The sequence below is a fragment of the Colletotrichum fioriniae genome (assembly GCF_027942845.1).
Source record: "Colletotrichum fioriniae strain IMI 355084 chromosome Unknown scaffold_2, whole genome shotgun sequence".
Lineage (NCBI taxonomy): Eukaryota > Fungi > Ascomycota > Sordariomycetes > Glomerellales > Glomerellaceae > Colletotrichum > Colletotrichum fioriniae.
Window position 1 is genome coordinate 2,667,097 of NW_027076838.1, and position 27,264 is coordinate 2,694,360.

Genomic DNA, 27,264 nt, shown 5'->3' on the forward strand with positions numbered 1-27,264 from the left:
GTCTTGGGGCCCGAGCTCCTGAGTATTTCTCTCCATGTTTCTACTGATCGGCCAGCAACCTTCCAATTTTCACCGCAGAACACCCAGGTTTCCCCCGTCAAACCTGAAATTAAAATAGAACAACGCTTGCCAGCCAGCCATTGACGCTTGCTAGTTTTGTCTCGAAGCATTCTCTGATATCAAAATGCTTGGAACGGGCACGTCAAAGAGGGGATTTATCACCCTGCTCATCTCACCCTAGTCACCTTGCATCTTCACGGATGTTGAGTGGTGTTGCGGCCTCGAAAACCGGAATCTACGTTTAATCCCATGCTTATGCCGACATCCCAAACCAAAGATCAGGAAAAGCAGAAAATCGACCAGAAGGCAAAGGCCAATGGCATCGCGCCGACCTAATACGGCCGGGGCTTCCGACGGCTGGTACGGTAAGAGTTTGTAACCCTCTCCAAGCTCGCGCAATCGAACTACAGGACATGCCAGCAACTGCGTCTATGCTGCAGCCGGGCGGGCTTGAGCAACGGCCCCCTCCCACCATATGTGCGAGACCAATTGACTGGCCGCAGCATGCAGGCTCGGCCAGGTTCTATCAAGATCCCGTCGTTCTTGGAGGCGCAAGTGTGGTCTTTACTGCACGCTATCCACACAAAGTCGGGACGGGTTTACTTCCGTTCCACACCATATCCCTGGCTACGCACCCTCCTCGGCCTGTTTCGCACACCACACCTATCGTGGATTTGGAAAGCCCCGATTGTTGGTCGGGAAATCCCTCCTCAAGCTCTCGCCGCTAGGTGGGTTTCGTCCTCTCTCCATCTCCTCCCACCTTTTCATGATTCGACTCCATCGTCGCCCTGCCCTTGGCGTTTCGCCCAATCTCCAACCTTTCGCCTTGCCTGTGAATACTTTTCAGCGTACCCAGTTATCAACTTATCTAGATACCCCTCGTCGATGGTCATCACCGCGCGAATGTAACCTCGACGACTATCAAGTGGCTGAGTTTCCAGACTTCCCGAACCAACTTACTTGTTGATGCCCGCGCGCCTTCTCAGGATGGCACGCACAAGGGACTGATCTCGATCATCCAATGCCTCGATGGCGCAGGCCAGTGGAGGGCGGTAGTTGAGCCCCAACAGAGAGACTGGAAGTGGTTGCGTCCCCCCAGTGGGGTGGGGGGACAAAGTGCCTGGGCAGAGAGAGACCGGGGGTTCCCACGGACAGAGCAGAAACCAAAACCTTGGCGTCCGACGTTTCCCAGATGAGCGGGCTGCTTCAGCCCGACGGGTCTTTTTTTCTTTGATCCCATCTTTTGGATACTTTTCACTTTTTTTTCTCTTTTCCTTCCTTGACTTCTTCCTGAAACTCGGGGCTCTGTCAGTCGAGGCGCCGCTCAAAAAACATGGGACCGTCATCCTAGCAAGACCGTTGGCTCTCAGATCGCGAGGCTGTCGCGGTCGGTCTCTTCTCTTTTCTCGCTCTTTGACTTTACACGATACCATTGTTGTGTGTCCGTACACATCAGCCCTTTTTTCTCCATCTTCTGATGTTTGAGAAGTCTTCAGACGATATCGGTCCTTCCGGGGTTGGCCCTTTTTGTGGTTGTAATGACACAATCTCAGGGTTTTTGGTCCTTTCCCCCTTTCTACAAATCGCCTTACTTTTTCGGGTCCTTGCCCAAAAAGTCTAGTTGAGTGAATTGAGTTTTGGTCTGATAGTGTGACTTGACTTGAAGCCCGAGGGGGAGCGGGGAAAAAGGAGGTGCCTGACCTGACTAAATGACTTCAATTCTAACTCTGAGGTCGTTTTAGTGTAAGTTTTCTGCCCCTCGTCGGATCAGAATGCTGCGGAAAAGGTTGATGGAAGTTAATTTCCTGTCTGTTGCTCCGGCCGTATTCTCTGCCGAGAGTCACGTACATTGCGTGACCTCTTTTTCTCGCGAACGTCTCATAATGATGTCTGATATGGGAGCCGAGGCATCTCTCTAGTGGGAGTAAGAGCAAATTCAGTTTTAGTTGAGCAGTTGCCGATTTCCCAAACAAATACTGAGTAGCTGGCTTGCCGACTTGTATGCGATTTGCTGCCTGTGGTGAACAACTAGGTTCGCCGTCTACTCCAAAAAAAAAAAAGCCATACCAAACCGAGGTGAGGGAATCCTCTGGGACAAAAGCTCAATTATCTTGTCTAGTCCTGATTTCCTAGTACAATCGCCCGAACGAATCAGTTCAATTTCAGTTAAAGTACTCGCAGTCTGTCCGTCTATCTGTGTTCAAGAGCCTTGTATTCGAATATTCCAAGAGATGTAGATCAGCCAAGTAACTTCGGGTGCCCTTCTCCATGGCAATTCCTGTTGGTAACTCACTGTGCCCGTTGCAGTTTGCAGAGAATCCTGTCTCGCGATCAAGCTAAGACAAGGACACACGCGTTGCATATGATGGAGGCAGCTTGACGTCTTGGAGACCTTTTCTTGATCGACCCTAGACTAATTTCATACTATATAACACCATACCGGCAACTGAACTTGTGCCAAAGTGCAAAGCATCATTCGTTCATGTTGTTTAGCACAACCTGAAGGCGAAGTGTGTCATATGACATAGTTGATGATACTGATTCCGTTTCCTGATTCCGTTTGTGACATAGGGCCATCACTATATCGCTGGACTACCTTATATGGATGTATGATGGATGTATCGTCCAACTCCTTCCCAAACCCCAGTTCAATTCCACTTCATCCGAGGACTTTCTATGTTACAGACAAGAGCCAACACAATCTAGAAATCATAGGAGAATAACCACCAAAGCTCTGAGAATAGGAGGAAAATACATAGCGACACTTCTTGGTCAAAGTCATCATGTCCTGTACTCCACGACTGACCCCATCTGAGGCTTGGGCTCTCTGCTACGCATCCACATGGCTTTGCCATGGAATTACTGCCGAAGTTGGAGATACTGTCTGCTGAGGACGGCAGTTAGTTGTTCTGGCATCTCTAGGGTTTCTGAGCCACTTCCGACAAACACACCTAAAGCTGTCTCTCAAGTAAGAGTATCACCATGGAAGAACGGACCGGCCGCGGGGAGCTGACCCCAACTATAAGCATCATCACTCGACGGAAATTCCCAGTGCCCGTCGGTTTCTCCCATGGCCATTGGATAGTTGGCGATAAGCGAACTGTCGTCTATCATGACATTGTCGCTGGCGGCACCACTCATGACAGAAAGCAAGTCGCGGAAGGATTCGAATAAGGTCCTTTGGCTACTGCTTGGCGATGGTATAGCCGGCGCCCTCCCAGAGGAAAATGCTGTTCCTGTAGAATTGCGTCAGTTTCTTGTCTAGCAAGGCCTAGATCTCTTTAGAGCCGGTTTACCTGGACTACCATCTGAGGATGAATCCGAAACTTGCTCTCCCTCGGCACCAGAGGTATGCTCCTCGATGAATTGATCGAAGAAGGTTTCCATAAACGTATTCAAACCACCAATGATCCGTTCCCCGTCAATACCCAGCATGCGGTCAGCATGGTCAGCCAGCATCTCCGCCGCGCTTTCTTGCCAGTAGTTTCGCATATTCGTTGCCACCTCACGGGTAGGGCTGTAAACATAGGGTGATTCTGGTGGCGGCATATCGGGGAATACGATGGCCCAGACGGCGAACCACTGCTCCTTCACGGCGAGCTTGCGGTCTACCCTTTCTTTGAGCTCCTTCTGTTGGTCGTGGGTGATTCCATCGGGCGGTTGGTTGGCTCGCTTGCTGCAGTCCTGTTGCCTTGTGTGACACCTTTCCTCAGTTTGCGTCTCGAACTGTCGACCGCACCTTGAGCAGTAGTGAGGCTGCATGTGCTTCCGATACAGATGCTGCTTCACATCCCTGATCCTATTCAGCTGTAACAAAGAGCACCGATTATGGGTGCGTTTGTCTGCCTTGTAAAACGGACAGGCTAAGCTGAGATCATTGTCATTCTTGTCGGTTGCTGGACCTTGAAGTCGCGATTTCTTCCTTCTGGACTCATCCGGGAATTCGTCGTCGTCACTCTGATCCTGGCCATTGGTTTCATGCTGACATGCGCCTCTTTTGCGACGATGTGGCGAGTTTCTGTTTCCACTCCGGTGTTCTGAAGGCTTTTCTTCACTGGTTTCGCGGCTATGTTGGTATGTGTTGCAGGCCGGGGCTGTCTTCGATACTTGTCGTGAAGGCGACGGGCAAGACCTGTTTCCCACAGCTGGGCCAAGTTTCCAGTGACAAGACCAAATAAAAGGCTGAGCATCAGACGCGAACAACCATTGCAGATATACGACCAGGCCTCTGCAGTTTCAAGAGATTTCGCCTGGAGCCATCGGTATCCTGTTAATAACGTGCCCAGAGCCTCTCTTTGTAAGTCAGTCTTGTCTGCAACTTGAGAGGAGATCGGACTTATGTCCCGACAGCCTTTTTCAGATCTGGCAAAGTAAAACCTTCGCTTTCCAACGGGTATCGCTGAAGAGGCATCCCGTCCTCGCTGAATGACGAAATCTCTGCTGGCTGAGTTCTCTTTGGGAACTCCAACAAGAGAGATGGGTGAGGGCTTCCCACCGGCCTTTCGGGGAACAGTTTCAGAACTTCGGTTCTGGACGGCTAGAGAATGGTGCGTAACTCCAGGCTTTTTGCACGTCTTGATATCTGGAAGAAAGTCATGCAGGTCCATGGCTATGGGGGAAAAGGCCCCCCAGGGAAATTGCGGCCCGTAATGAGCAAACTCAAGAGAAGCTTCCGAGTCGAAAACTGTGTTGAAAGGCAGAACTTCTGTCGTATATCTTCCAAAGTCAACCAAGCGTTCTTTTCGGGATCCCGGTTTATCAGAACGGATTTTTGACTGGAAGTTCCGTTGTAATAACAGCCTGGTACCGAAGTTCTCGGAGGTCAGATGAGGTGCATTGGTCAAGAGACGACCTGCACGGTAGTTGAGAGCATGGGACTCCGGAATCTCCTTGGTATGTGACGCATCTCGCGATAGGCGTGGAAGTTCTGCTCCTGGATGTATCGAATTTTCCATCCTGCTTGTGTAGTTCTGATTAAGGGCCGCAGGCCCAAGCTTTGCCAAGTTGTCGACTAGTTGCTGCCAGTTTCGTCAAAGAGTAACCTGGGAGCGCTGCTTCCCGATCTTTGTTAGCAGGAGAAGATTTGCTAAGAGCGAGAGTCGCCATAGAATTGGCTAAGGCAGCTGAAGAGCCTTTGATCGAGGACGTAAGATCCAGAAGTTGTGCGATAGGCAATCCACGCCGAGGTAAGAGTCCGAGACGAATAGAAACGTCTTCTCATGGACTGCTAACATCCGCAGGGCAGCGGGAAATATGGTATCCTTGGCTGATGATGCGTCCACATCGGCAGTACACGCCGACCAAAACCTGTGGAAAGTTTGGGCCACGACAGATTCCGCGGCAATTTGTCCGGCCAAGGGATAAATGAGCAAGTCGACAAGCCGAATGAATGGCTTGATGAGCCCAGGAGAAGGGGTCCACGATAGAATAATTCCACGATAAAAGGATTCCACGGTAGCAGGAGTCCACAATGAAGGTTTTCCACGATTGATCTTGTCCTGATGGCATCCAAGGTTGGGAGCTTCCTAGACATCCAATGGTCATCCACGATTGCCTATGCAAGGGCACAGGGTCCACGTATACGATCAGGCGTGTAGTGGGTGTTCGTTGTCGTTGTCGTCGTCGTCGTCGTCGTCGATAAGGGCGTTGCTCTATTGAAACGAATCAGTACAAAGTGGATGATGATAAGAAGGTAAAAGCAAAAATCATGGATCCCATCTTCCTGCTGTTTAAATATCAACCCCAAAGAGGCAGGCCCATGCAAAACCCAACGGCTCGAACAGAGAGAAAGAGCACAATTGTGCTCCCATTATTCGCTGCACCTCCTGCTTTCTCACTTCCATTTCCCCAGGCTTGCTCTGCATCGTGCAAAACGTTGATTGGCCTTGCCCCCCAGTCCATGTAGGTGATCCTTCGACACACACACAAACACACACCACCCCTTCCAGACCCCCCGGGCACGCAGCTTTCTTCCACTTCATCATCAGGCTGCGTTTAGCCCGAGGTATGGTGAGGTAAGTAAGGTAGGTGATAGGTATTTGCTGACGAACCTGACATCATGGGCGTAAATTTCCAAATCTCATGGCAAAACAGGGGCGCCTTCGTCTCCAGCCGGAAATTCCCTTTTAACCCCCCTCTCCTTCTCCCCTCCTAAGGCTCTGCACCCTGATGCAATGCTCATGCAGGCTGCGCCGAGAAATATAAACTCCAAACCAATAATTGTTGGCTAACCATGTTCACTCGTCCAGCTGAAGAAAGAATGTTCTGGTAACAACGCCAGGGGCATCTCGCATGTCTCGGTAGCTTGTATTCATTGGCAGGTGCAATTGGTGACGTTGTCTAGAGCCGGCGTGACAAGAGTAGCAGGAGAGGAGCTCGATAGTCGCTTCCAGATTCAACTCTTAAACCAAATGTCGAAAATTTGGAAAAAAAAAAAGTCTGGCCCCAGCAATTAGTCCTCGCGGACAATTACTCCTTTTTCTTTCGTCCATATTGCCGTCAAGGCTAGGTCATTATCTACAACTCTAAAATGCGTCAGCTTCCTGTAACGAGCTTGAAGATATGCTTGTTCATTCGAATAGGATGTATGTTGATTTAGTTTATACAGGGGGCGGGCAAGAGGGAATTCTTATTGTTATGACTAGACCTTTGACCTGTAACTGTACAAGCCTCACGGGTACATCTCTGGTAAATGCCAGCTTTAAATCACTACTATTTCGCGCGGGGAGATATCTACTTTGTGACTTCATCGGGGGTCTACACGCAAGCATTGGACCCAAACCAAGCCTCCCAGACATAAGGGGCTTACCAGCCTGATGTGCTTGGCACCAGCTGGCTTCAAGCTCAACCATTCAAGCCTCCATCCATGGCAATCAAGTCACCCTCATTTCCTCATCACGAGATAGATATGTATACCTTTGAGATTAAAAACAGGATTTGACATTATCAAAACGACCGGTGTACATTACACATTGTTCCGTTTACCATCCGTGGATGCACCGATCAATCTAAACCAACAAACGACCTTAGAACGTATGCTTTTTCAGTTCAACAAGAAAAGAAGAACCCCATCAAACGCCAGTGAGAACTGCCCAACATGTCCCTAAAAGGAGAAGTTCCCTTATTTCGCTTTTTTTTTCTCTTCCCCTTAGACAATGTTGTAAACCCGCTTGGCAATCAGGTAACAACCCATGCCGAATGCCAAAAGACCTGCGGTAATCGCCCAGAACCATTTCAAGTCCCCTTCGTACTCCTGGCCGGGAACCCACACGTTCATGCCCCACAGACCAGTGATAATGTTCATGGGCAGAACAATGGTACCCAGTACGGTCAGCTTGCCGAGGACATCGGCCGTTTGCTCCTGTCTCTCGTTCATGCGAATGTTGATTTGAGCCAGGTAGTTGCCGTGAGATCGCGCAAGGATCCTAAAGAGAGGTAGTCACTTAGCTAGGGTTAGATCGGTCTTCAAGGCTGAATGACTTACTTTTCATAGTGACTGAGATTGGACGTCATGGTCACAATATGATCCTGAATATCGCCCAGGTACAATCCAATATCAGACTTGGGAGCGACATCCCAGCGTTCGTTGCAGCGCTTTGCAAAGCCCTTGATAACGTCCGCCTTGTTGCCAAGCAGACGGTACAAGCTCATCACTCGTTTACGGCAGTCACCCACTCGGCGAAGCATATCGCCTTCAGATCCCACAGTTGTTCCTGTATTGCTAGCCTTTTCGTCAAAAACATCGCTCTTGGAGTTGCTAGTAGAAGAATGCAGCCTCAAGATTTCGTCATCAATGTCGTCGACTTCGTCCTCAATGTTTTGAATCAATGGCACAAACACATCGGTAATGTCGTCGATGATTGCGTAGGAAATCCAATCAGAGTTGACGATAAGGTAGTCCTTCAGCTGACGGATACGGCGGCGGACATTGGCGGGATGCGGGGTCATAGAGAAGTGGAAGCTGATGACACCCTCGCGGAAGACAATGACATACATGTTGACGGGTTCCAGGTAGTCCTCGCTGTTCTGATCCTGGTCAAAGGATCGATAGTTGACAAAGTAGTAGTGGCGGAATAGTTCGACCTTTTCTCGCGCCTCCTGAACCATGATATCCTCAGCTGTAAGCGGATGGATACCAAAGGCCTTGGACAGCACCTTCATCTCCGCCTCTGTTGGAGAGAGCACATCGAGCCACCACACAGGTCGTTCGCCGTACCTGGGTGCGTTTACGAGCAGCTCTGGCGTCTGTGTCGTCTGGTTGCCAACAACCGGCGATCTGATACCGGTAGGCGTACGATGGATAGACCCGGCACGAGAGCTACCACCCGAAGTTTTATCAGGAGACCTGATGCCCTCTCTTCTCTCGTGTTCAGATTGAGTGTTGGCGAGTGACGGCTGTCTCGTGGGAGCTCTAGACTCTCCGTTTTGGCCAGTGTGGGAGTGATGTGTAGATAGGGGTGGTAGACCACCATCGTCTTCACTATCCGTGCTCTCGTCATCGGAGAGAATACGCGGATCTGGGATGAACAACTCTTGGAAGTTCCCACCGGGCTGCACAAGTTCTGAGATTGTTTGACTGTGGATGGTGCTCTGGAACTCCTCGTTGAAATAAGTGAAACGATAAGGAGCATCTTCCTCGGCACGGTACCACTCCCGGGTAATCGGTCGTAGTCGGCCGTTGATGAGCTGAGGTTCAGTAATCCGCTTGGCGCGTCTCTCGTCGCTGCGTCCTTCCTTCTCGAAGCGGCTCCATTCTTCCAGAATACCAAGATCGGGCCAGCGGCGGCGACGTCGCCTCGGGCGTTGTTTGGCAGCTGGGTCTTGGGAGTGACCTTCCTCGTCACCAATTTCCGAAATCCCGCTCGGGAAGCAAACATCCTCCTCGGCCGTCAAGGCAATGGTGTTCCTCCGTGCTAGATCGGGCGACGAGTGATTATGAACATCCCGGTCGGAGTGTGACCCGATGCTGTTTCTTGGGCTTCCACGGGGCGAGGTACGGATATCAATCTCGTCTTCGTGAATCATGACATCTCCAAAGCTCAGATTCAACGGGTCGGATGGTCGGAAGGTGGGCGACCCAGGCATGGATGGTGGGTAGTTCACGTTGTAGTTGTTGTCTTGGAATGGGGTTGCAAGCTTCGTCCTCGAGGATCTGCTGGACCCGCGTCGGCTCACTCGCTGGCGAGGATCGCTCGAGCCATAGCCGGGGAACATGGGTGCGGTGGAAGAGCGCTGGATGGACCTTGACAAGAGAGGGGCACCCTCGTCCCACGAGCCGTCCTCGTCGCCACTGTCTCCCACGTATGCGTTGCGAAGTCTGCTGCCGGTTTGTGGTGTTGTCGTCGTCGCGGGAAAGGGGGCCGAGTTGTTCATGATAGAAGGCCTGCGAGGTCGGAGCGGCTGCGGTTGATCTCTGCATTGTGTAAGTTAGACCTCGTCACAGCTGCCAGTAAGGACCATAAGGACGCACCTATGATCCAAGAGTTCCTGGCTGTCAATGCTCGTGTTGCTTAAATTCGTGCGCTGGCGGTAAAAGTCGTCTCTCTCGGGTGCCGTGGGCGGAGCTTCGTCGTGAGACTCCTCAGCCAGGACGGCGAATGACTTGCGCCGATTGCGCTTCTTCTTGGCACCGCCGCGATGGTTCTTTCGCCGACGGGGCTGCGGTTGCTGTCCGTTCTGGTCATTCCCGTTCGCATGGCTCGAGGGTGTCGCTGGCGGGGGCGGTGCTGTTGAGCTCGATCCGGGAGTGTTGGACTGTCTCCGGGACGTCGGCGTCTGTAGATGAGCCGCCAAGGGCTGGAAGGGATTGCCAGACATGTTGGAGGCAATATGTCACACCGTCTCTTGCAGCGCTTGTGCCTACCACTACTAGAGACCGGACCAGGTGGGTGCCGCAGGTCGGCGTCGAGCAGACTGCAGACGGCAGACTACCTTTGGCGTGGGTCGACGACTCCTGGTGTGTTTTGGTGGCGACTGGGGACGGTTTCCACGTGAAGCACGAAACGAACTGCGGGCGAGCTGGGGTAGATTTCAGCTGCTTTCTATTTTGAGTGGGCGTAAGCGTGGACGTGGGTCGAGCTCTGTTGGAGAAACGGCAGCGCGAATATCGGATCGAATGCACTGTATTGTTCGAACGCGAAGATAAGAGATGGTAGAGGGATGTCGGGAGATTGAAACTATGCAGCAATTGGCAGCAAAGCTGTTAGCGAAGGCGATGCAGCGCATATATCAGGCGGCTGAGACTGAGGAAGAAAAGTCTGCCGATGGTGTTGGAATTGGGGAGGAGGGCGAAAAGCAGTCTAAGGAACAGCCCAGACTTGAGAGATAGAGCGATGCATCCGTTCCGTTGGTTGCTCTCGGTGATGTCAGTGGAAGGTGGAGCAACCTGGGACCCAGAGACTGACAGAGAGAGCCATCAAATGCTAAGCCGCTTTGAGGAGATCCGGCCGTCCACTGCGTCCAGCACACGCACAGCTGCCACAGCAAAGACGCACGGCACACCTGGGATGAGACCCCGCCCTGATGCTTCCGTCGCTTGCCATTGGTCACTGCGGGGTCCGAGAGCAGCTTGCCCCCCGAAATGTAGCCAACCAGCGGCCACCTCCGAAAGCCTGGAAAGTCTGGCCGACCTCTTTTTCTTCTTTTCTGGGGCTGTTTCCATTAGGTACCTCACACGGGTATGGGCAGGCATCGGAGCTCCAGGTCCTCACACTCCTCCAAGCCATCAGCCAACACTTGAACACAGGGCATCCAGTCAGCGAGGACAGTGCTGTTCGCTATCCGCTGTCGCTGCACCATCTCCACAGTGGACCGAGACTTTGATGCTCTGCTCGCTGTTCTCCAGGTGTTCTCGACTGCCCACGTCCTTCCCTGACGCATGACACTCCACAAGTCTCCAGGCCGTCATGCAACGACTGGTAGATAGGCAAGTACCTTAGGTGCCTCGACTAAACCTAACAGTCGAACACCTCATAGAGCTTCGACCACCGCTCGGCTCACCGCTGAGCCTGTCGATCGGTTGCGGTAATTGGGCACACGACCTCTTGACTTTTTGGCTTTGCACGTCTGGGCGCCGAGAATTCCTCTCGACATTGGTTGGTCCATCTACAAGACGGTACCTGATCCTCGCGCTGTATCGGGCAAGACACATGTGTCTATCTTTTCGTAACTTGGGTATTACCCCAAGAGCTGTGATAACTGGAAAGAAGTGAAGTGGGAGAAATCTTACTCAGGTACATCACACACCACCTCATGACAGGATGAGTGAGCGTGCCCGAGAGCTGAAAATTCGTCTGAAATCGAATAACTCTTTCAAGGTGTGGCCACTTGGATGAAGGAATGGCTGCAGCGGGAGCTAGGTCAACGACAGATGGGAATAAGGTATTTAGATCGAGATATACTTGCCGTGCTCTAAGATAATGGCAAAAGTCGACTGCCAGGACACCCACCTCATCGGAAAGCGGCACATCGAACATTCATGCTGGAGGGACCGGAAACTCGGCAAGGCGGACATCTCCAAATGCGCGCTTCCACTGCACGACATGACTTTCTGCAAACTCAAATCGTGACCCCTACCCATCAAATTGTAAATAGGCCTTGCATGTTTGACTTTGAAATGACGCGCTTGTGAAGCTGTACCATTAGACATTGAGATGAGGGAGATAGGTAGTCAACACTGAATCAGGGATAGTCAACCCATCAGCTTTCCAAGGTAGCTGGAGCAGGCATGACGAACTTCAACTTCGGATGACTTACCTTACTCTTCGGCCACCTTTATCGGATCGTTTCTAAACCACGAAATACGCACCTTCATGCATATTATCGGTAGTCGCTTGAGTCAGCTATTTACTCACGATTGCCAATTATTCAAATGCCACTGCTCACTAGCTTGTCGCAAGCGATATCACTTCCATAATGGAAAAAAGTAGTACGGCTCACAGAAACTTCCACGATGCTGAAGCCCAATGAGCGCCTTTGTTTTGATAGCAATAACGTCTACCCGTGATGTCTAAACTTTTCAAGAACCATCCATGCCTCCATGCCGCGCCTGGATATCAAGAATACCAATCTTTTCTTTGTACAAGGGAAATACCGTCTGTCGGCCTTGATGGCATCTCTCCTGCCACCTTATGCTCATCCTTCTTATTACTGGGCCTTACTGAAAGTTCCACAGCTTCGCCACGAGGCTATCTTGGACCCCGGACTCCGGCTCGTTGGGAAGGAATACCTTCTTGGGGATCTGGAACTCAATCACGGGCGGCTTTCTGACCTGCTTGCCCATCTCGGCCTCGAGCAACTATACCATTTGTTAGCCGGAGGTTCCTATGATTGGTCTATCGGGGGTCTCTCGGGGGCAACTTACACTGCTGTATGAGTGGTCGAGGAAGTCCTCAATGTTGTAGGACTGCTTGGTAAACTGCTCCGACATGATCTTGGCAATCGTCGCCACGTTGGGGTGGTAGTGCGACTGCAGCTGCACAATCTCCCAGAGACAGCTGTCGATGGCGTGCGTCTCCATGGGGTCGGCCTCGTCTGCCAGGAACGGGTCTTCCACGCCCTGCGTCTCCATGAGAGCCTTGATCGCCGGATCTCTCGTTTCCCTGTGGAGCATGAACGTGCACAGAGGGTGCCTCTTGAGAATGTTGTACATCCAGGGCACGATGAAGACGACGGCGCTCGGGGGAGCGTTGAGGCTGAGCCGCGCAAGCCTCTTGATGAAACTCGCCACCAGCACTGCAGGCAAATGGGTTGAGTTGAGGAAGGTGTCCATCAACCGGAAGAATTTCGAGCGGTACTTGGAGTGAAGGATGTCCCGGTCCAGGAGCGAGTAGAGCTTGGTGTAGAATGACGGATAGTCGAGGTTGCGTTCCTGAATGAGATAAAAGACACCAGAAAGCGCAAGCAGCGAGATGGAGCCGCCCGCGTCGTAGGAATCCGTCAGGAAATCGGCGAGCAACTCTGGGCGGATGAACCACGGGGCGATCTCCTTTGACATGACGTCCAGAATTTGCTTCCGCTGCTCCCTCGTCGCCGCCAACCTCAGAACCGCCAGCCAGGCGTCTTGGCCCTGCTTCTTGTGCTGGTGCACAGAGTTGACATTGTGTGACTTCTTCTTGGGCTTTTCGGCGTAGAAGTTTTCTAATTCTTTCGGCACGTCCCCGATGTTTGAGAGTAGCTCGAAAGCATCATCAAAAACCTCCTCTTTAGGCAAAGACCCCGGGTTCTCGGCGATGGACCTGTGAGTCGTCAGTTTCGTAAATCCAAAAAGTCTCTCGAGCTCCTGTATACGTACTTGACGGCCTTTAGTGTGAAGAAGCGAATGTCGTCGTATTCTGTCAAGTATTTCTCGATAAACTCGACACGAACATCATCACTGTCTGATGCCAACAGGGCCCTCACAATTTGCTCAATGAAGGCGTGAGGGAACGTATACTCCTCCTTCTCGGTGAAGTGCTGAGCTTCGGCCTTGAGACACCTCATAGCCAGCGTCAACGCAGTCGACGCCAGATCTTCCTCCTCGAGAAGCGAAGCGAGCACGCCCTTGTACTCGAGGTACCGCTCTCTCAGCCATTGCACAACCACCTTCTCCTTCTCAGCCTGTCCTGGCCTAAAGGCAAATGCTCCCGCCGAGAGCAATCTCACAAAAACTCTGCACAAGGCCACACAGGCCAGAGTTGCGGCCTCGGGCTCATCCTCTTGAGTGCCGGCGATCTGGATCAGTTTTGTGATGTTGTTGTAGTGCTTTTTGGATTCCAAAATCTCATTTTCGAGCAGCAGGATCTCAGCCTGAGGGTCGTTGCTCTCATCGCTCTCTGCTTCAGACTCGGACTCGGATTCCGATTTGGCGCGCTTCTTTGACTTCTCCTTCATGGGAACTCGTTTCCTCTTCAGGCCATCGCCCGAAATTTTGGCAGGCATTTTTCCTTCTTTTTTTGGGCGTTAATTTTATGATGGGCTGAGCTTCAGATGTTGATATCAGTCGTCGTCGTGAAAACCGAGTTCAAATTTATAGCGGGTCCCGATGAGATGGGAATTTTCATCGAGGTACCAATGTACTTCCAGGCGCCGGGGTTCCACTTCAACTTGGATGGATGGAACTTGGAAGCCCAAGCGCCGTTCGGTCTTCATGTCCCAAGTCTTCCCCCCAAATTCCCGCAGCCACCGCATCCGCCACATCACGTGACGAGATCATAGCCGTCTCGGGAGTAAGCGGTACCCGTAGACAAAATCTAACCTCACCTCGAGCAGCTCCGAATGACCTCAAACCCATAATACCCGCAACCCCCCCAATCATCACACAATGGCGTCCCGCTTGGCTCGAAGCGCTGTCGGTACGTCCAGACACATCCCTCGAAGCTTCGGCGTGTCAATTGGCTTGCTCGACGACAGCGGGCAAACGTAAATGTGTTGGCTAACGCGCAGGCTCTCCCCTCCCTTCTCGAACAGGCGCGAACCTCCTCAGGCCGACCCTGGCCCGCCGCACTCTGCCCGCCATCTCGGCCTCGATCGCCGGTGCCCGCAACGCCTCCAACGTTCCCGCCGAGGACCCCAAGAAGAAGGCCCAGTCCATCGTCGACGCCCTCCCCGGCAACTCGCTCCTCTCCAAGACCGCCATCCTCTCCTCGTCCGCCGCCCTCAGCGTCTACGCCATTAGCAACGAGTACTATGTCGTCAACGAGGAGACCGTCGTCGCCTTCTGCCTGCTCGCCGTCTGGGGCGGTCTGATCAAGTACGGAGGCCCGATGTACAGCGAGTGGGCCCAGGGCCAGGCCGACAAGATCAAGGGCATCCTCAACTCCGCCCGTGCCGACCACACCCAGGCCGTCAAGGGACGCATCGAGGACGTCCAGCAGATGTCTGGCGTTGTTGACATCACCAAGTCCCTCTTCGCCGTTTCCAAGGTACGACTCTTTATGATGTAATCGATGGATGAGGAGGCTATTCCGGAACGAGCTCGGTCGGACGGAATAGTTGGGCACAGCTGGAGAGCACCATCAAAAGAGTCATCACAGAGCAGCAGCTGACATATTGACTCCACAGGAGACCGCCCAGCTCGAGGCTCAGGCCTACGAACACCAGCAGAAGACCGCCCTGGCCGCCGAGGCCAAGGCCGTCCTCGACTCCTGGGTCCGCTACGAGGGCCAGGTCAAGGCTCGCCAGCAGAAGGAGCTCGCCGAGACCATCATCGCCAAGGTTACCAAGGAGCTCGAGAACCCCAAGGTCCTCCAGCAGATTCTCCAGCAGAGCATTGCTGATGTCGAGAGTACGTGTTCACTTTTCCTTCACCAAAAAAACCTCCGTCATCGGATGACCCTCTCCCGGGATCTCCACCCCAATGATCAATCAAGCCTCTTTGCTAACATTCAATCCTTCGCAACAGAGATCGTCTCCTCCAAGGCCCAATAGATTCCCCACCCTTACTAGAGTCTGAGCGAGAAGCTTTCCTTTGTCCAAGGGGTCCTGTTCCCCTTGCGTGTCAATAAACACCCTGTGCATTAGCCAAATTCAAAGAACTTGAGAGAAGAACGAAACTGGACTACCACCCGCCCATGTGTCGCGTAAGTGTTTAATTAGGAAAAAGCTTACTTTACTCGACAATTGATTCACGATCTTCAACATTTTATTCGAGGGTTTCTACAGAGCTATCTAGGATGGCATGTTGGATGCCAAGGCTTTTTTTCTTGGTCTTCGGGTGTCCTTAACCGTAGTTGTGTTGGCTGCACCACCACCTCCGCTCGCAAATCCGATCGCTCCGACATTCTCCGCCCGAGCATAGCAACGACACAAAACGTGATGGCAACGAATTGACTAAACATTTCCACGCGCGAAATCGGCCGGCAGTCGCAAAAAAATCACCAGAATAATCATGAAAAAGGTAAGAAGTATTTTCAATCTCGGGGTATGAAAACCATCACCGTGTCATGGTACGGAACCGTGATTCTGTCCCTCATATCCGTACTCAGTACAGCATTCCTGAACGCCTTTCTGTCCCAGCTCCTGAGCAAGGTATTGCGAGGGAAAAGCAACTAGAGCCTCCTCATTGCGTCAAATCCGTTCTAACAAAGAAAAATATTACGTGGAATGGTGCCTAGGAAAGGTATGATGACTGATTGACAGTCAATCTCCATCGACACACGTATACACACACAGCTCAATAGATAGGCCGCGGCTCATCCCACTTTGAATGAGCAGCAGCCTTATCCTCTGACGTCCCCGGGGTATCTTCTGTCTTGACATCCGCTCCATAGGAAATACGTCCGCTCTTGCGCCGTCTGGCACTGTCCCCTGCAATCGGTCCAATCCACTCCCACGCGCGGCCAACTTCGCCGCTCCTTCCCTCTCTTTGACTGGTCCGCACATTACTGTTTTGCTCGACGACCGCCTTTACCTTGAGCCAAATACGATCCCTCTCTCCGAGTGAATGCACCGAACGGAGCACGTCGTCCCGGAGGTTCGGGAGGAAGAGCCAAGGGTCATCAATATCTTCCTCGCCGAGCTCCTTTTGCGTCGCCAATCTTGACAACACAAGATCAACCAACGCCGGAACCTGCGCCACAGTCGCCTTGTGAGACCTGTACTTCCGCCGGACGTAAAAGTAGGCCGAGATCAAAAGGATCACAGATCCAATTGAGAGTCGATGTCTTGCCAAGCCGAGTCTGACTGAGCGCTTGAGGGTGCAGCCGATCGGTAGCCGAGCGAGAGAGGTAGACGAGAGGTAGGCGTCTGAAATTGAGGTGGAATTGGCCTTTCTACTTCGGGCACATCCGATCTGGTTAGTACACTGGTCAGAATGGTGATTTGAAGATATTGGCATAAGAGCATAAGGGGATTCTGGAAAAGACCTTGACAAAGGAAAGAAGTACGAGAACTTACGGTGCCACTTCGACTTCCTCTCGGCCCTTGACTTCTCCAATTGCGGCGACCCAAAGGTCGTCAAACTCCTGCTTGTTCATCTTCTTGCTCCGCTTTGCACTAATCGCAGCCCTCAGCTCCTCTTCTGCGATGGATGGGGACGCTGGCGCCTGACCAGCATCTAGAGTTGAATCTCCACATTCGAATTGCGCGCGGCGCTCCCGAAGTTCCTCGACCGCCTTGTCCGCTACAGCCTTCACTCTTCTGACCTTTTCGCCATCCGGCTCACATGTGGGTGGAAGGGGAACCAAACCGCCCAGAGCCAGGGGATGAGGCTTCAAAATGAAGTCAGGCTCGCAGCGAGCAGTGAAATCTTCGTAGCAGTAAGCGTGTTGTGGGCAAGGCTCGCACTGGGGCTCTGCAAGCTGCACTGCCCAGTCGGGAACTGCGACCTCAGGAGGGATGATTTGCGTGGCAGGTCGACCAAGTCCACAGTAGCCAACAGCAACCTTCTCCTGTCGATACCAGGCTCCGTACGCTCCGAATAGGGAGATCGCAAGAGCCCAAAGAGGTTTGGAGAGACTACGTCTCGGACGTGGAGGCGACGTAGGCCGCGGGGCTAAAGCTCTTTCACCGCCGGCAGCCATCTCTTGTTCCATCTCGAACTGTGCATCGGGAGTGAACTCTTCTCCAGCCTCAACCTCAAAATCTTGGGGTTCGGGTGTTTGCTCGCGAAGAAGATCGCTGACAGGAACCTCGAACGCGTGAGACTTTCTCGACGATTTGGGGCGATCCTCGGCGTAGTGGCCATCCGTTCGTCGGCGAGGACTACTCTCAAGTTTGCCCTTTGCGAAATCCAGGCCAGTGGTCTTTCTTCGTCCGTTGGGACTGGTGATGAGCTGCGTTGCTGGGCTCCCGCTCTGGAAAGGGTTCTCTGTAGAGAAGTACTGTGACTCTCTACGGTTGAAGAACTCCTCCTCGGATTCTTCCTGCTTGATCTTCGGAATCTTGGGAGTGACAGCTCGCTTGCGAACAGACTTGGGCGGCTCAGGCTCGGTGTAAGGCTCGACATAAGGTTCAGGTTCAGGCTCTGGCAATTGTCGACTTGCAGCTCGGACCTTCCGCTTCGTCGGGCTGACTGGAGCCGGCGCTTCTTGCTCATATTCCTCGCTTCTGATCCGAGTAGATGCTTTGCGCGGCGATCTCGATCTCGTCACCCTCGGCGGGGGAGGAGCAAGGTCGTAGTCGTTATCGAAGTCGTCAGTGTCCTGAGAGCTCCCAGCGTCGACAATGCCGTAGCTTGATCTTTTGGCCTTGGCTTGTTTCGCCAAGATCTTTTTGGCTTGAGGCACAACCTGGTCTTCGAACAGCTGGATGAGCTGAGGCTTTTTGGCTGTCGCGGGGTACTGGATGTCGTGTGCGACGAGGATCGAGCGGAGCCGAGGCACTGTCAGCGATTTAGGGTCGAACCCAGGCTGAAGGTATTCATAGTCGTCCATGTTGAAGCAGTTGGAGTTGCTGTCGAAAATTGGTTGTTTGCAAATGAGAAAGCAGAGAGTATAAGCAAAGAAACTCAGAGGTTGCAATCAAAGAAAGGCTGGTGCTGAATGACGGTATCAGAGCTCGGACACTTTGCGACAAGACGTCAAAGGAAGCTCACAAGGCAGCCTTTGTAGCCCTCCAGTATGAAACCTTGAGGGATAGAGCAGGCAAGGAAGGAGTGACCGGCGCATACAAAGTGAAGTCGCACAGAGGATTTGGGCCTTGCTTTCTGCGGCCGTGGCAGGTGCACCAAGGTCTGAGCGATGGGGTGTAAGGTGCAAGTTGTGCAAAGGATGCGCCCAGTGGACAGATGTTGATAACGTCGGACGGGATGGATGAAAGACACGGGCGGGAGCCCACTGACGCAACAAGCAGGAGCACCCTGTCACTTCTGGGTGCTGTGGCAACAGCAAAGGTCATGTGGAAAAAAACAACTAGTGTGGGGGGCGACTAGGGAAAAGTGACAGGGGGTATGCCTTTCAAAGTTTCCATTCCTTCAAGACTCCCAGGGAAGAGCAGGGGAGAGGCACGGACTCGAGGGGTCCTGTCTCAGCCACACTCAAGCTTCAGCAGACATGTGGCTGGGTGTGGCGAATTATCTCTACTGTAGCTTGACCATCATTTCGACTGATGGTTCGTTCCATGTGATGCCAATCCCAGCGAACCGCTCAGGAACCCGCCTCTTGACAGCTCAGACAACATGGCGACCACCAGAGTCCTCTTGGCCACAAACCGTTCGGTCTGCAGGTCTTGCACACGTAAAATCCAGACTCAGGCCCGCCGATCCTATGCAAGTGTAGGCGGAACATCCTCAGCATCCGAGCCAGACATCTATGATGTCGTTTGCGTGGGAGGTGGACCGGCAGGCTTGAGTCTCTTGAGCGCTCTCCGTATGCTACAATCGACATTATTTGGGTACATAGAGAGGGACTAACATGCTCTAGGGGCTAACCCAGTCACATCCCGTCTCAGAGTAGCACTCGTCGAAGCTCAAGATCTCTCCAAGATTCGCGCGTGGAATCTCCCGGCCGACAAGTTCTCGAATCGATGCAGCTCCCTCACCCCGACCTCAGCACAATACCTCAACACAATTGGAGCCTGGAGCCACATCAAGCGCGACCGTGTCCAAGACTACAATGAAATGCAGGTTTGGGACGGTGTTAGTGGCGTGAGAATCGAATTCGACTGGCCGGCGGGTTCGGCGCCCGGCAAGACAATCGCATACATGTGCGAGAACCTCAACTTGACCTCTGGTCTCTTGAGTCGTCTGGGGGAGCTCGGTGGAGTCTCGGTATTCGACAACGCAAAGGTCGAGAGCATCAGCTTCGGGGAGGAAACGGAAGACTTGGACCTGACGCAGTGGCCTGTTGTTCACTTATCAGGTGGAAAGCAGCTGCATGCAAGACTGCTGGTCGGAGCTGACGGCGCAAACAGCCCAGTGAGGGCCTTTGCCGGTATCAAGGCGCAGGGATGGGATTACGGCAGACATGGCGTTGTCGCGACGCTTCAGCTGGAAGGGGAGGGATGGGGCGGGGAACACAACAAGATCGCGTACCAGCGCTTCTTGCCCACTGGCCCTGTGGCAATGTTGCCGATGCCTGGCAACTACTCGACGCTGGTATGGTCAACAACACCTGCCAACGCCGCGCTCTTGAAGAGCCTCTCGCCGAAAGACTTCATCTCCATGGTCAATGCTGCCTTCCGACTGAGCCCTGTCGACCTGGAGTTTATGCACAAGCAGGAATCTGGTCAGTCTGAGGAGCTTGCCTGGAGACTTGAGCATACTCCTTTCGACCACAGGGCCATCCCTCAGCAGGTCGTTGGTGTCCAGGAGGGCACCGTTGCCTCTTTCCCGCTCAAGATGCGGCACGCAGACACTTATACCGCCGAGCGAATTGCCCTCGTTGGCGACGCGGCACACACCATCCACCCTCTGGCTGGGCAAGGCCTGAACCAGGGTCAAGGGGACGTCCAAAGTTTGGTCAAGACCATTGAGACAGCCGTTTCCACTGGTCAGGACTTGGGAACGACACTTTCTCTTGAAGCATACAACGCGGAGCGCTACGTTGCGAACCATATTGTGCTGGGCGTCTGCGATAAGCTTCACAAGCTGTACTCTGTGGAGAGCGGCCCTCTTGTACCACTGCGGTCTCTTGGCCTGAGTGCGGTGAATGCTCTCGGCCCCTTGAAGAAGTTCTTCATGGATCAGGCCTCAACTACTGGCGCCAAGCTCTTCTAGAGTTGTACACTATGTATTCCAAACCCAAAAATGCTGTACTACCAACCCAAAAAGCCTGGTCTGCATAATCAGGCCATCTGTATCTTTAGTTTCAATTTCAAATCTATGGCCAATATCAAACATATAACCGAGATTATCATAAACAAGCTTATTCAGTCAATGTAGACTAGAGACATTTTGCATGCCATGGTCTGTACGAAATTCTTCTAGAAGAGAGAACAATGCGGTATATACGTCGGCGCTCTGTCTCTTCACTCTACAAGTACACAAAAGGAAAGAAGTTCCTCAAAGTCATTTTGATATCCATCCTCTGATACACCCTTTACCGATCAACCTCACCTGGGGTAATTGTTAGCAATCTGCTCCGTGAAAAGCCTCGTCAAAATAATGTGAACTTACCGAACACCAAATCCATAGTACCGATAACCGCCACAGCGTCAGCAAGCATGTGACCCTTGGAAACATGGTCGAAGCCGCCCAAGTGAGCGAAACCAGGGGCTCTGATGTGGACACGGTAAGGTCTCTCGCTGCCGTCACTGACGACGAAGACACCCATCTCACCCTTCGGGGCCTCGATGGCGGAGTAGGTCTCACCAGGGGGGACAGTGTAACCCTTGGTGTAGAGAAGGAAGTGGTGAATAAGGGCCTCCATGTTCTCCTTCATGGCAGTGCGGGGAGGGGGCGAGATCTTGTAGTCCTCGACGCGAACGGGACCAGCGGGCATCTTGTTGAGGCACTGGTGGATGATGCGCAGAGACTGTCTGAACTCCTCCATACGGCAAAGGTATCTGTCGTAGCAGTCACCGCGGACACCGACGGGCACGTCGAACTCCACCTCACCGTAGGCGTCGTAAGGCTGGCTCTTGCGGATATCCCAAGGGACACCGGAACCACGCAGCATAACACCGGTGAATGACAGGTTGAGAGCCTCGGCGGCGGAGACCACACCAACGCCCTGAAGACGCTGGATCCAGATACGGTTGTCCGTCAACATCTCCTCGGTCTCGTCAATGCGGTCACCAAACTGGGTGGCCCATTGGTAGATATCGTCGAGGAGACCGACCGGGATGTCCTGGTGGACACCACCGGGACGGACGTAGGCGGCGTGGAGACGGGCACCGGAGACACGCTCGTAGAATTCCTGATAGACACGCGGGTTAGCCGGAAACCGCAGAACCGGCTTCGTTAATTCTCCCAACTTACCATTAGCTTCTCACGCTCCTCGAAACCCCACAGGAAAGGCGTCAAAGCACCAACGTCCATGGCGTGTGACAGAACGGACATCAGGTGGTTCAGGATACGGGTGATCTCGCCGAACATGGTACGAATCCACTTGGCGCGGTCGGGAATCTCGACGTTGAGAAGCTTCTCAACGGCAAGGGCGAAACATTGCTCGTTTGTCATCATGGAAACGTAGTCGAGACGGTCGAAGTAGGGGAGGGCCTGAAGATACGTCTTGTACTCGCAAAGCTTCTCTGTGCCTCTGTGAAGCAGTCCGACATGAGGGTCGGCTCTGATAATCTCTTCGCCATTGAGCTCGAGAATCAGACGCAACACACCGTGGGCGGCAGGATGCTGGGGACCGAAGTTGACGGTGTAGTGGCGGATCTTTCGGTCCTCGACAGACTCCTCAGGTGTCGTGTCCTGGTCCTTCGGCGGCGTCAAGCTGTAGTGGTCCTCGGCGCGAGAGAAGTCGGTCGAGACAGGAGTGAGGCGCGTTCCTTGGTATTCGGGGGCGGCATCGGCGTATCGGCGCAGGGAGGTCGTCGAGAACGGGCGGGCGGCGAAGGAGGTGACTGCTGCCGGGCGCAGACATAACCTCTTGGCGCTGTGGCCAGCAAGTCGGTAGAGGCCTGACATGGCGATTGTAGAGTGGAGAGACGGCTGCAAAAGAGGTCAAGGAGATATGCTGCCTCCAATTGAGCCTCCTTTATTATGCCAATGGCTAAGGGCCGGCTAGGTTGAATAGAGGGGATTCGCCTTCGAAAGTGTGTAGTGTGGCCGTCATGTCCCGAAAGCTCGAACGCATCGATTCAAAATGGGCCTTCGCTGATTGGCTCAGCGGAGCACGGTTTTGCCGCAGCCCTTGGAGGTGCGCAACAGGACAGTACGTACTGTATCGCACACGGCTAACGCTACATGGATGTGGATTCAATTGAGCTGCAGCTCTCTCACAAATTAGTCTCAAGCTGCAGCCAGTATCAAACGAGGTAAGCAATTGTTTTCTCATATCAACTTGCATTGCGTATGCACAGAACATCAATGCCTAGCATTATCGGAGTCAACGATGTCGCGATCAAGACCCTCCCGGTTTTCGGCCTCTCTTTCACGGGTTGTGCAAACTTAATAAGCTGATGAGAAGCTCTAGAAACGCGCTTGGTCTATATCTCACCGCCGGTGAACGTGTGTAGGTTCAGAACTCCACCAGGAGTCCTCGAAAATGCCATGGCCGTTCAGCTCTTCCAGCTCAGGAAAAGCGCCCGCCCCGAGCAAGTCAGAAGATGATGGGCGCGTCTTACCAACATCATGGAACGACCTGCTGCCACAACCTGCGCCGCCACTGCAGGCTGCTAGAGAGTGGGCTCCCGTTTTCCTGACATCCGTCGCATCGCTGGCAGCTTTCATGTTCTATCAAACCCGGCTGCGGAGGTTTCCCACAACAAACCACATCCAGCCAGAGCTTTTCAGGAAGCGAACTCTTCTGGGCCGAGTGACCAGTGTGGGCGATGGCGATAACTTTCACCTGTTCCATACACCAGGTGGCAGACTGGCAGGCTGGGATTGGCTGAGAAAGGTCCCCAATACCAGAGCTGCACTCAAGGGGAAGACAGTAAGTCCATCTCTGAATATATGCAGAAACCAGTACTGAGACTCAGCACAGATACCGGTACGGATGGCTGGAATCGATGCTCCCGAGGGCGCACACTTTGGCCGACCGGGGCAGCCAGGTGCTGCAGAAGCGCTGCAATGGTTGAGAGGCTACATACAGAACAAACGTGTCTGGGCTCGGATTCACAGGCGCGATCAATACGAACGCGTTGTTGCGACAGTATACGTCAGACCCTTTCTGTTCAAGAAGGACGTCGGGCTAGAGATGCTGAAGCTTGGGTTGGCAACGACATACGAAGCGAAAACAGGGGTCGAGTGGGGAGGGGCTGAAGAGGCATACAAAGCTGCCGAGGCCAGGGCTAAGTCGAAGAAGCTTGGAATTTGGAACGGAAAGGCAAGTGAATTTGAGAGTCCCAGGGCGTACAAGACGAGAACAAATGAGGCGGAGGTGAAGCCCGAGGGGAAATCTGAGGGCAAGACGGAGGGGAAGAAGACTGGCTGGTTGTCGGGCTGGTTGTGAGGTTGTAAGTTGAGAAAGATGTTCTACCACTTTGAGGCCAGCTGCGGGCAAACCTAAGCCACAACCTTACACGAAGATACCAAATTAGCACTCTCTTATGAAAGCGAGTTCTCCTTGAACCTACGACACCGACTTGATCATAAGCGAGAGAACAATGCGATGAATCCTCTAGCCGTGGGTAAGATGGTTACATCGATACACCGCTTTGTTGAGTAGTGGCTTAATTGCATATGATGGATCACAGGATACCAACAGTGATTGGCTGGAAACGACTCCAGTACCTGCCACTTCCACCGTGCTTGCAACCTCACCCCCTGTGTTTGACCCGAACTTGGACGTATCAGATTGCAATATGCGTACAACCCAACCTCGATGAATACTGCAACTTCTCATAACATCTGGCCCTAATCGGCAACCTCAGCATTGAATGCATAGGGGACTGGGCTATTTTTCTTCGACCTCTGCTTAATCGGATTTTTTGTTTTGTTTTTATCGACCTGAGGGAGAGACACGCAGCTTTTTCGGCCGTCCTTAACGGTCACAACTCATCCAAGATGTCACTCCAAGTTAGAGGCCCTGACTTCTCGGTGACGAAGCAGAAGGCCCTCGAAGATGCGAAAAAGATGCAAGCTGCGGTGGACGATGAGGTGGCTAAAGCGGGACAGGACAAACCGCCATATCTTCTCAATGAACTGATTGGCAAGGGAAGTTTTGGTCGCGTCTACAAAGCGACCGACATCAACACTAGCATGCTCGTGGCGGTCAAAATCATCGACATTGAAGAGAGCGACACCGTCAACCCCAAGCTTGCCGACACCTTCAAGGAATTTCTGGCCGAAGTTAATGCGCTGAAGCTTCTGAGCGACAGTGGCGCAAGGAACATCAATCATGTCATCGATGCATTGCCTGTCGGCCAATCCATGTGGATGATCACGGAGTATTGCGCCGGAGGAAGTGTGGCGACACTCATGAAGCCGACCGCTCCCGGTGGTCTGCAAGAAAAGTGGATTATCCCAATTCTCAGAGAGGTCTCTGAAGCTGTCTTCTGGGTTCATCGACAAGGCATCATTCACCGCGACATCAAGTGCGCCAATGTTCTGGTCACCGAGGCCGGTGGAGTGCAACTTTGCGATTTCGGAGTGGCCGGTGTCATTGAGACCAAATTCGACAAGCGATCAACCTTCATCGGGACCCCTCACTGGATGGCCCCGGAACTTTTCGATCAGTCAACGTCGTATGGAACAGAGGTGGATATTTGGGCTTTTGGCTCTATGGTATTTGAGATTGCCTCCGGTCTACCGCCAAACGTTATGGCCGGCGTCGACGTTTATCAGCTTGGAAACTACATCAAGGCACACACGCCTCGATTGGAGGGCGACCAGTACTCTGACCGACTGAAGCATCTGGTTGCCTATTGCTTAGAGGAAGATCCGACAAAGCGACCAACAATCGAAGAGGTACAAAACCACCCTTACATCGCCAACTCGGCCCAAGAGTACCCAGCAGCATCACTGGCATTACTAGTGAGAGGATTCAAGCTTTGGGAGTCACAAGGTGGCAGCCGTAAATCACTATTTGCTCCTGGCGGAGCCCAGGGCATGTCCGGCATGGATGAGTCCGATTTCTCATCCACTGCGATGGCCAACGACGAATGGAACTTCAGCACAACGATGGCATTCGACCAACAAGTCTTCCAAAATACGGATGCTCAGGCAGTCTACGATGTGTATGGCTCAAACGTGGAATTCGACCCTATGCTTCTGGACGACATGTCTCGCTCCAAGCCGAAGTCGCGGCGGAGACCGCCACCACAGCAACTTGCTGCCATGAAGGCTCCCTTGGAAAAGGTGTTTGACCCAAACACTATTTCCAATTATGAAGACAACTCTCGAGCCTACTATGGCAGGCCGATCCCTCCACCAACTTCGGATCTTCCGTTGCGAGACGACTCGCTCCAGTCAACAGCAGTGAGAGAATCCCTCATCGACCTCGACGCTTCACTGCACGGCGGTGATCTATCTAACTTTGTGGATATGAACACCATCAGAGCCGGCGCACCGCGGGTATCTGTCGATTATCATATGGGCGACGAGCCAGACTTCAGCAAAGCACCTTCGAGCGACCCGGCGGATCTGAATCCAAACAGAAGGACGCAGGACTGGAAGTTCCCTTCCATGGCACCTCCGGCTTCCGCCAACCCGGAGATGTCGAGGTTTCCCTTCAACGAAGACCGCCCGTTCCACGAAGACAGGCCCTCTTGGGATGACCATTCGGGACCCAGTTCTGCGTCTCGCCCGCAAATGTTCCATCACCAGACTGATCCTGTCCCAGCTCCTAACTATGGCGGCGACTTAATGGTTCCCCGGCCTGGCTCACAGATGAACAACAGAGAGTCAACGGGAAGCTTGATAGATCTGGATGAACTTATGGTTCCGCCTCCCAGTAACCAGAATAACCGTGTATCTACCGGCAGCTTGATCGACCTCGACATGGGCTTGGCCGATCCCATGCCGGAGCTCACTCGCCCTTCAACAGCAAACTCGGACGTCGCATCTGTCAGCGGCTCGGAGATGGGAATGGCGAACCCCTTTGACCTGGAGCGCCATGCCTCCCTTTACGTGCCCACATCAAACCGGGAGCCTTCCATTTATGTCCCGGTATCGAACAGGGAACCATCTCTATATGTACCATCATCGAACCGAGAACCTTCAATCTACGTTTCGGATGACTCGGACTTCGCTTCACGCGCTCCCAAGGATGATGATCAACTAAGCCTCGTCGACCTCTCGCTAGCCGAGCCCGGTGCTACCGTTCGGCCCAATGGTCAGGGCGGATTGCGACTCAACACCCACCGCTCGTTCAACAGCGTCAACAGTGCCGACTACTCTGATCCCGAGTATCTGACTCCGCAGCAGGCCGCCCAGCCGGCCCTACCGCCAGGTATCCCGCGCTCAGTAGGGAACCGGGACAGTGGCACTATCCCGCTGCCTCCTCCACCAGCGCCACCGTCTGTGGAGGTCATGCAAGGCTCAGCGAGTGCAGACGCTGTGAAGGAAGAGTTGAGGAGAATGGCAATGAGCCTGGGTGAGCATTTAAGCCACGCGAACCAGTACCTGTCAACGCTCCCTGTGCGTAAGGGTGGAAGACAGGACCTGATGGGTGAATCAACGTAATGGGTTTGACACCTTTTGGCTTTGTCTTGTACACATGAAAGCAGTATGAA

At 53.0% G+C, this 27,264-nt stretch overlaps 9 protein-coding genes across 9 annotated transcripts; 4 read left to right on the forward strand and 5 right to left on the reverse strand.

The window, feature by feature from the left end:
- Nucleotides 1-3,244: 3,244 nt before the first annotated feature.
- N0V96_002532 (uncharacterized protein) lies at nt 3,245-3,822 on the reverse strand (the record flags this gene model as incomplete). The annotated part of the gene is made up of 2 exons (XM_065756548.1): nt 3,245-3,296; nt 3,452-3,822. The coding sequence occupies 2 exons, from the start codon at nt 3,820-3,822 to the stop codon at nt 3,245-3,247; spliced, it is 423 nt and encodes a 140-aa protein (XP_065614917.1).
- A 3,385-nt stretch (nt 3,823-7,207) lies between these two features.
- MNR2 (CorA metal ion transporter) lies at nt 7,208-9,876 on the reverse strand (the record flags this gene model as incomplete). Its single annotated transcript, XM_053187428.2, has 3 exons — nt 7,208-7,484; nt 7,544-9,472; nt 9,530-9,876. 3 exons carry the CDS (start codon nt 9,874-9,876, stop codon nt 7,208-7,210), a joined length of 2,553 nt encoding a protein of 850 aa, XP_053054932.1.
- Nucleotides 9,877-12,214: 2,338 nt separating this feature from the next.
- Nucleotides 12,215-13,977, reverse strand: NOC4 (Maturation and nuclear export of 40S ribosomal subunits interacting protein; the record flags this gene model as incomplete). Its single annotated transcript, XM_053187427.2, has 3 exons — nt 12,215-12,355; nt 12,422-13,295; nt 13,352-13,977. The coding sequence occupies 3 exons, from the start codon at nt 13,975-13,977 to the stop codon at nt 12,215-12,217; spliced, it is 1,641 nt and encodes a 546-aa protein (XP_053054931.1).
- A 382-nt stretch (nt 13,978-14,359) lies between these two features.
- ATP4 (atp4 subunit B of the stator stalk of mitochondrial F1F0 ATP synthase) lies at nt 14,360-15,465 on the forward strand (the record flags this gene model as incomplete). The annotated part of the gene is made up of 4 exons (XM_053187426.1): nt 14,360-14,390; nt 14,506-14,960; nt 15,100-15,322; nt 15,440-15,465. 4 exons carry the CDS (start codon nt 14,360-14,362, stop codon nt 15,463-15,465), a joined length of 735 nt encoding a protein of 244 aa, XP_053054930.1.
- A 745-nt stretch (nt 15,466-16,210) lies between these two features.
- SRC1 (inner nuclear membrane protein enriched at telomere/subtelomere region) lies at nt 16,211-18,410 on the reverse strand (the record flags this gene model as incomplete). The annotated part of the gene is made up of 2 exons (XM_053187425.2): nt 16,211-16,808; nt 16,933-18,410. 2 exons carry the CDS (start codon nt 18,408-18,410, stop codon nt 16,211-16,213), a joined length of 2,076 nt encoding a protein of 691 aa, XP_053054929.2.
- A 743-nt stretch (nt 18,411-19,153) lies between these two features.
- COQ6 (putative ubiquinone biosynthesis monooxygenase) lies at nt 19,154-20,692 on the forward strand (the record flags this gene model as incomplete). Its single annotated transcript, XM_053187424.1, has 2 exons — nt 19,154-19,343; nt 19,398-20,692. 2 exons carry the CDS (start codon nt 19,154-19,156, stop codon nt 20,690-20,692), a joined length of 1,485 nt encoding a protein of 494 aa, XP_053054928.1.
- Nucleotides 20,693-21,071: 379 nt separating this feature from the next.
- Nucleotides 21,072-22,552, reverse strand: NdufS2 (ndufs2, NADH ubiquinone oxidoreductase 49 kd subunit; the record flags this gene model as incomplete). The annotated part of the gene is made up of 2 exons (XM_053187423.2): nt 21,072-21,833; nt 21,896-22,552. The coding sequence occupies 2 exons, from the start codon at nt 22,550-22,552 to the stop codon at nt 21,072-21,074; spliced, it is 1,419 nt and encodes a 472-aa protein (XP_053054927.2).
- A 580-nt stretch (nt 22,553-23,132) lies between these two features.
- LCL3 (putative endonuclease lcl3) lies at nt 23,133-24,041 on the forward strand (the record flags this gene model as incomplete). Its single annotated transcript, XM_053187422.1, has 2 exons — nt 23,133-23,522; nt 23,574-24,041. The coding sequence occupies 2 exons, from the start codon at nt 23,133-23,135 to the stop codon at nt 24,039-24,041; spliced, it is 858 nt and encodes a 285-aa protein (XP_053054926.1).
- A 554-nt stretch (nt 24,042-24,595) lies between these two features.
- On the forward strand, nt 24,596-27,214 carry N0V96_002540 (uncharacterized protein; the record flags this gene model as incomplete). The annotated part of the gene is made up of 1 exon (XM_053187421.1): nt 24,596-27,214. One exon carries the CDS (start codon nt 24,596-24,598, stop codon nt 27,212-27,214), a length of 2,619 nt encoding a protein of 872 aa, XP_053054925.1.
- Between the last annotated feature and the right edge of the window lie 50 nt (nt 27,215-27,264).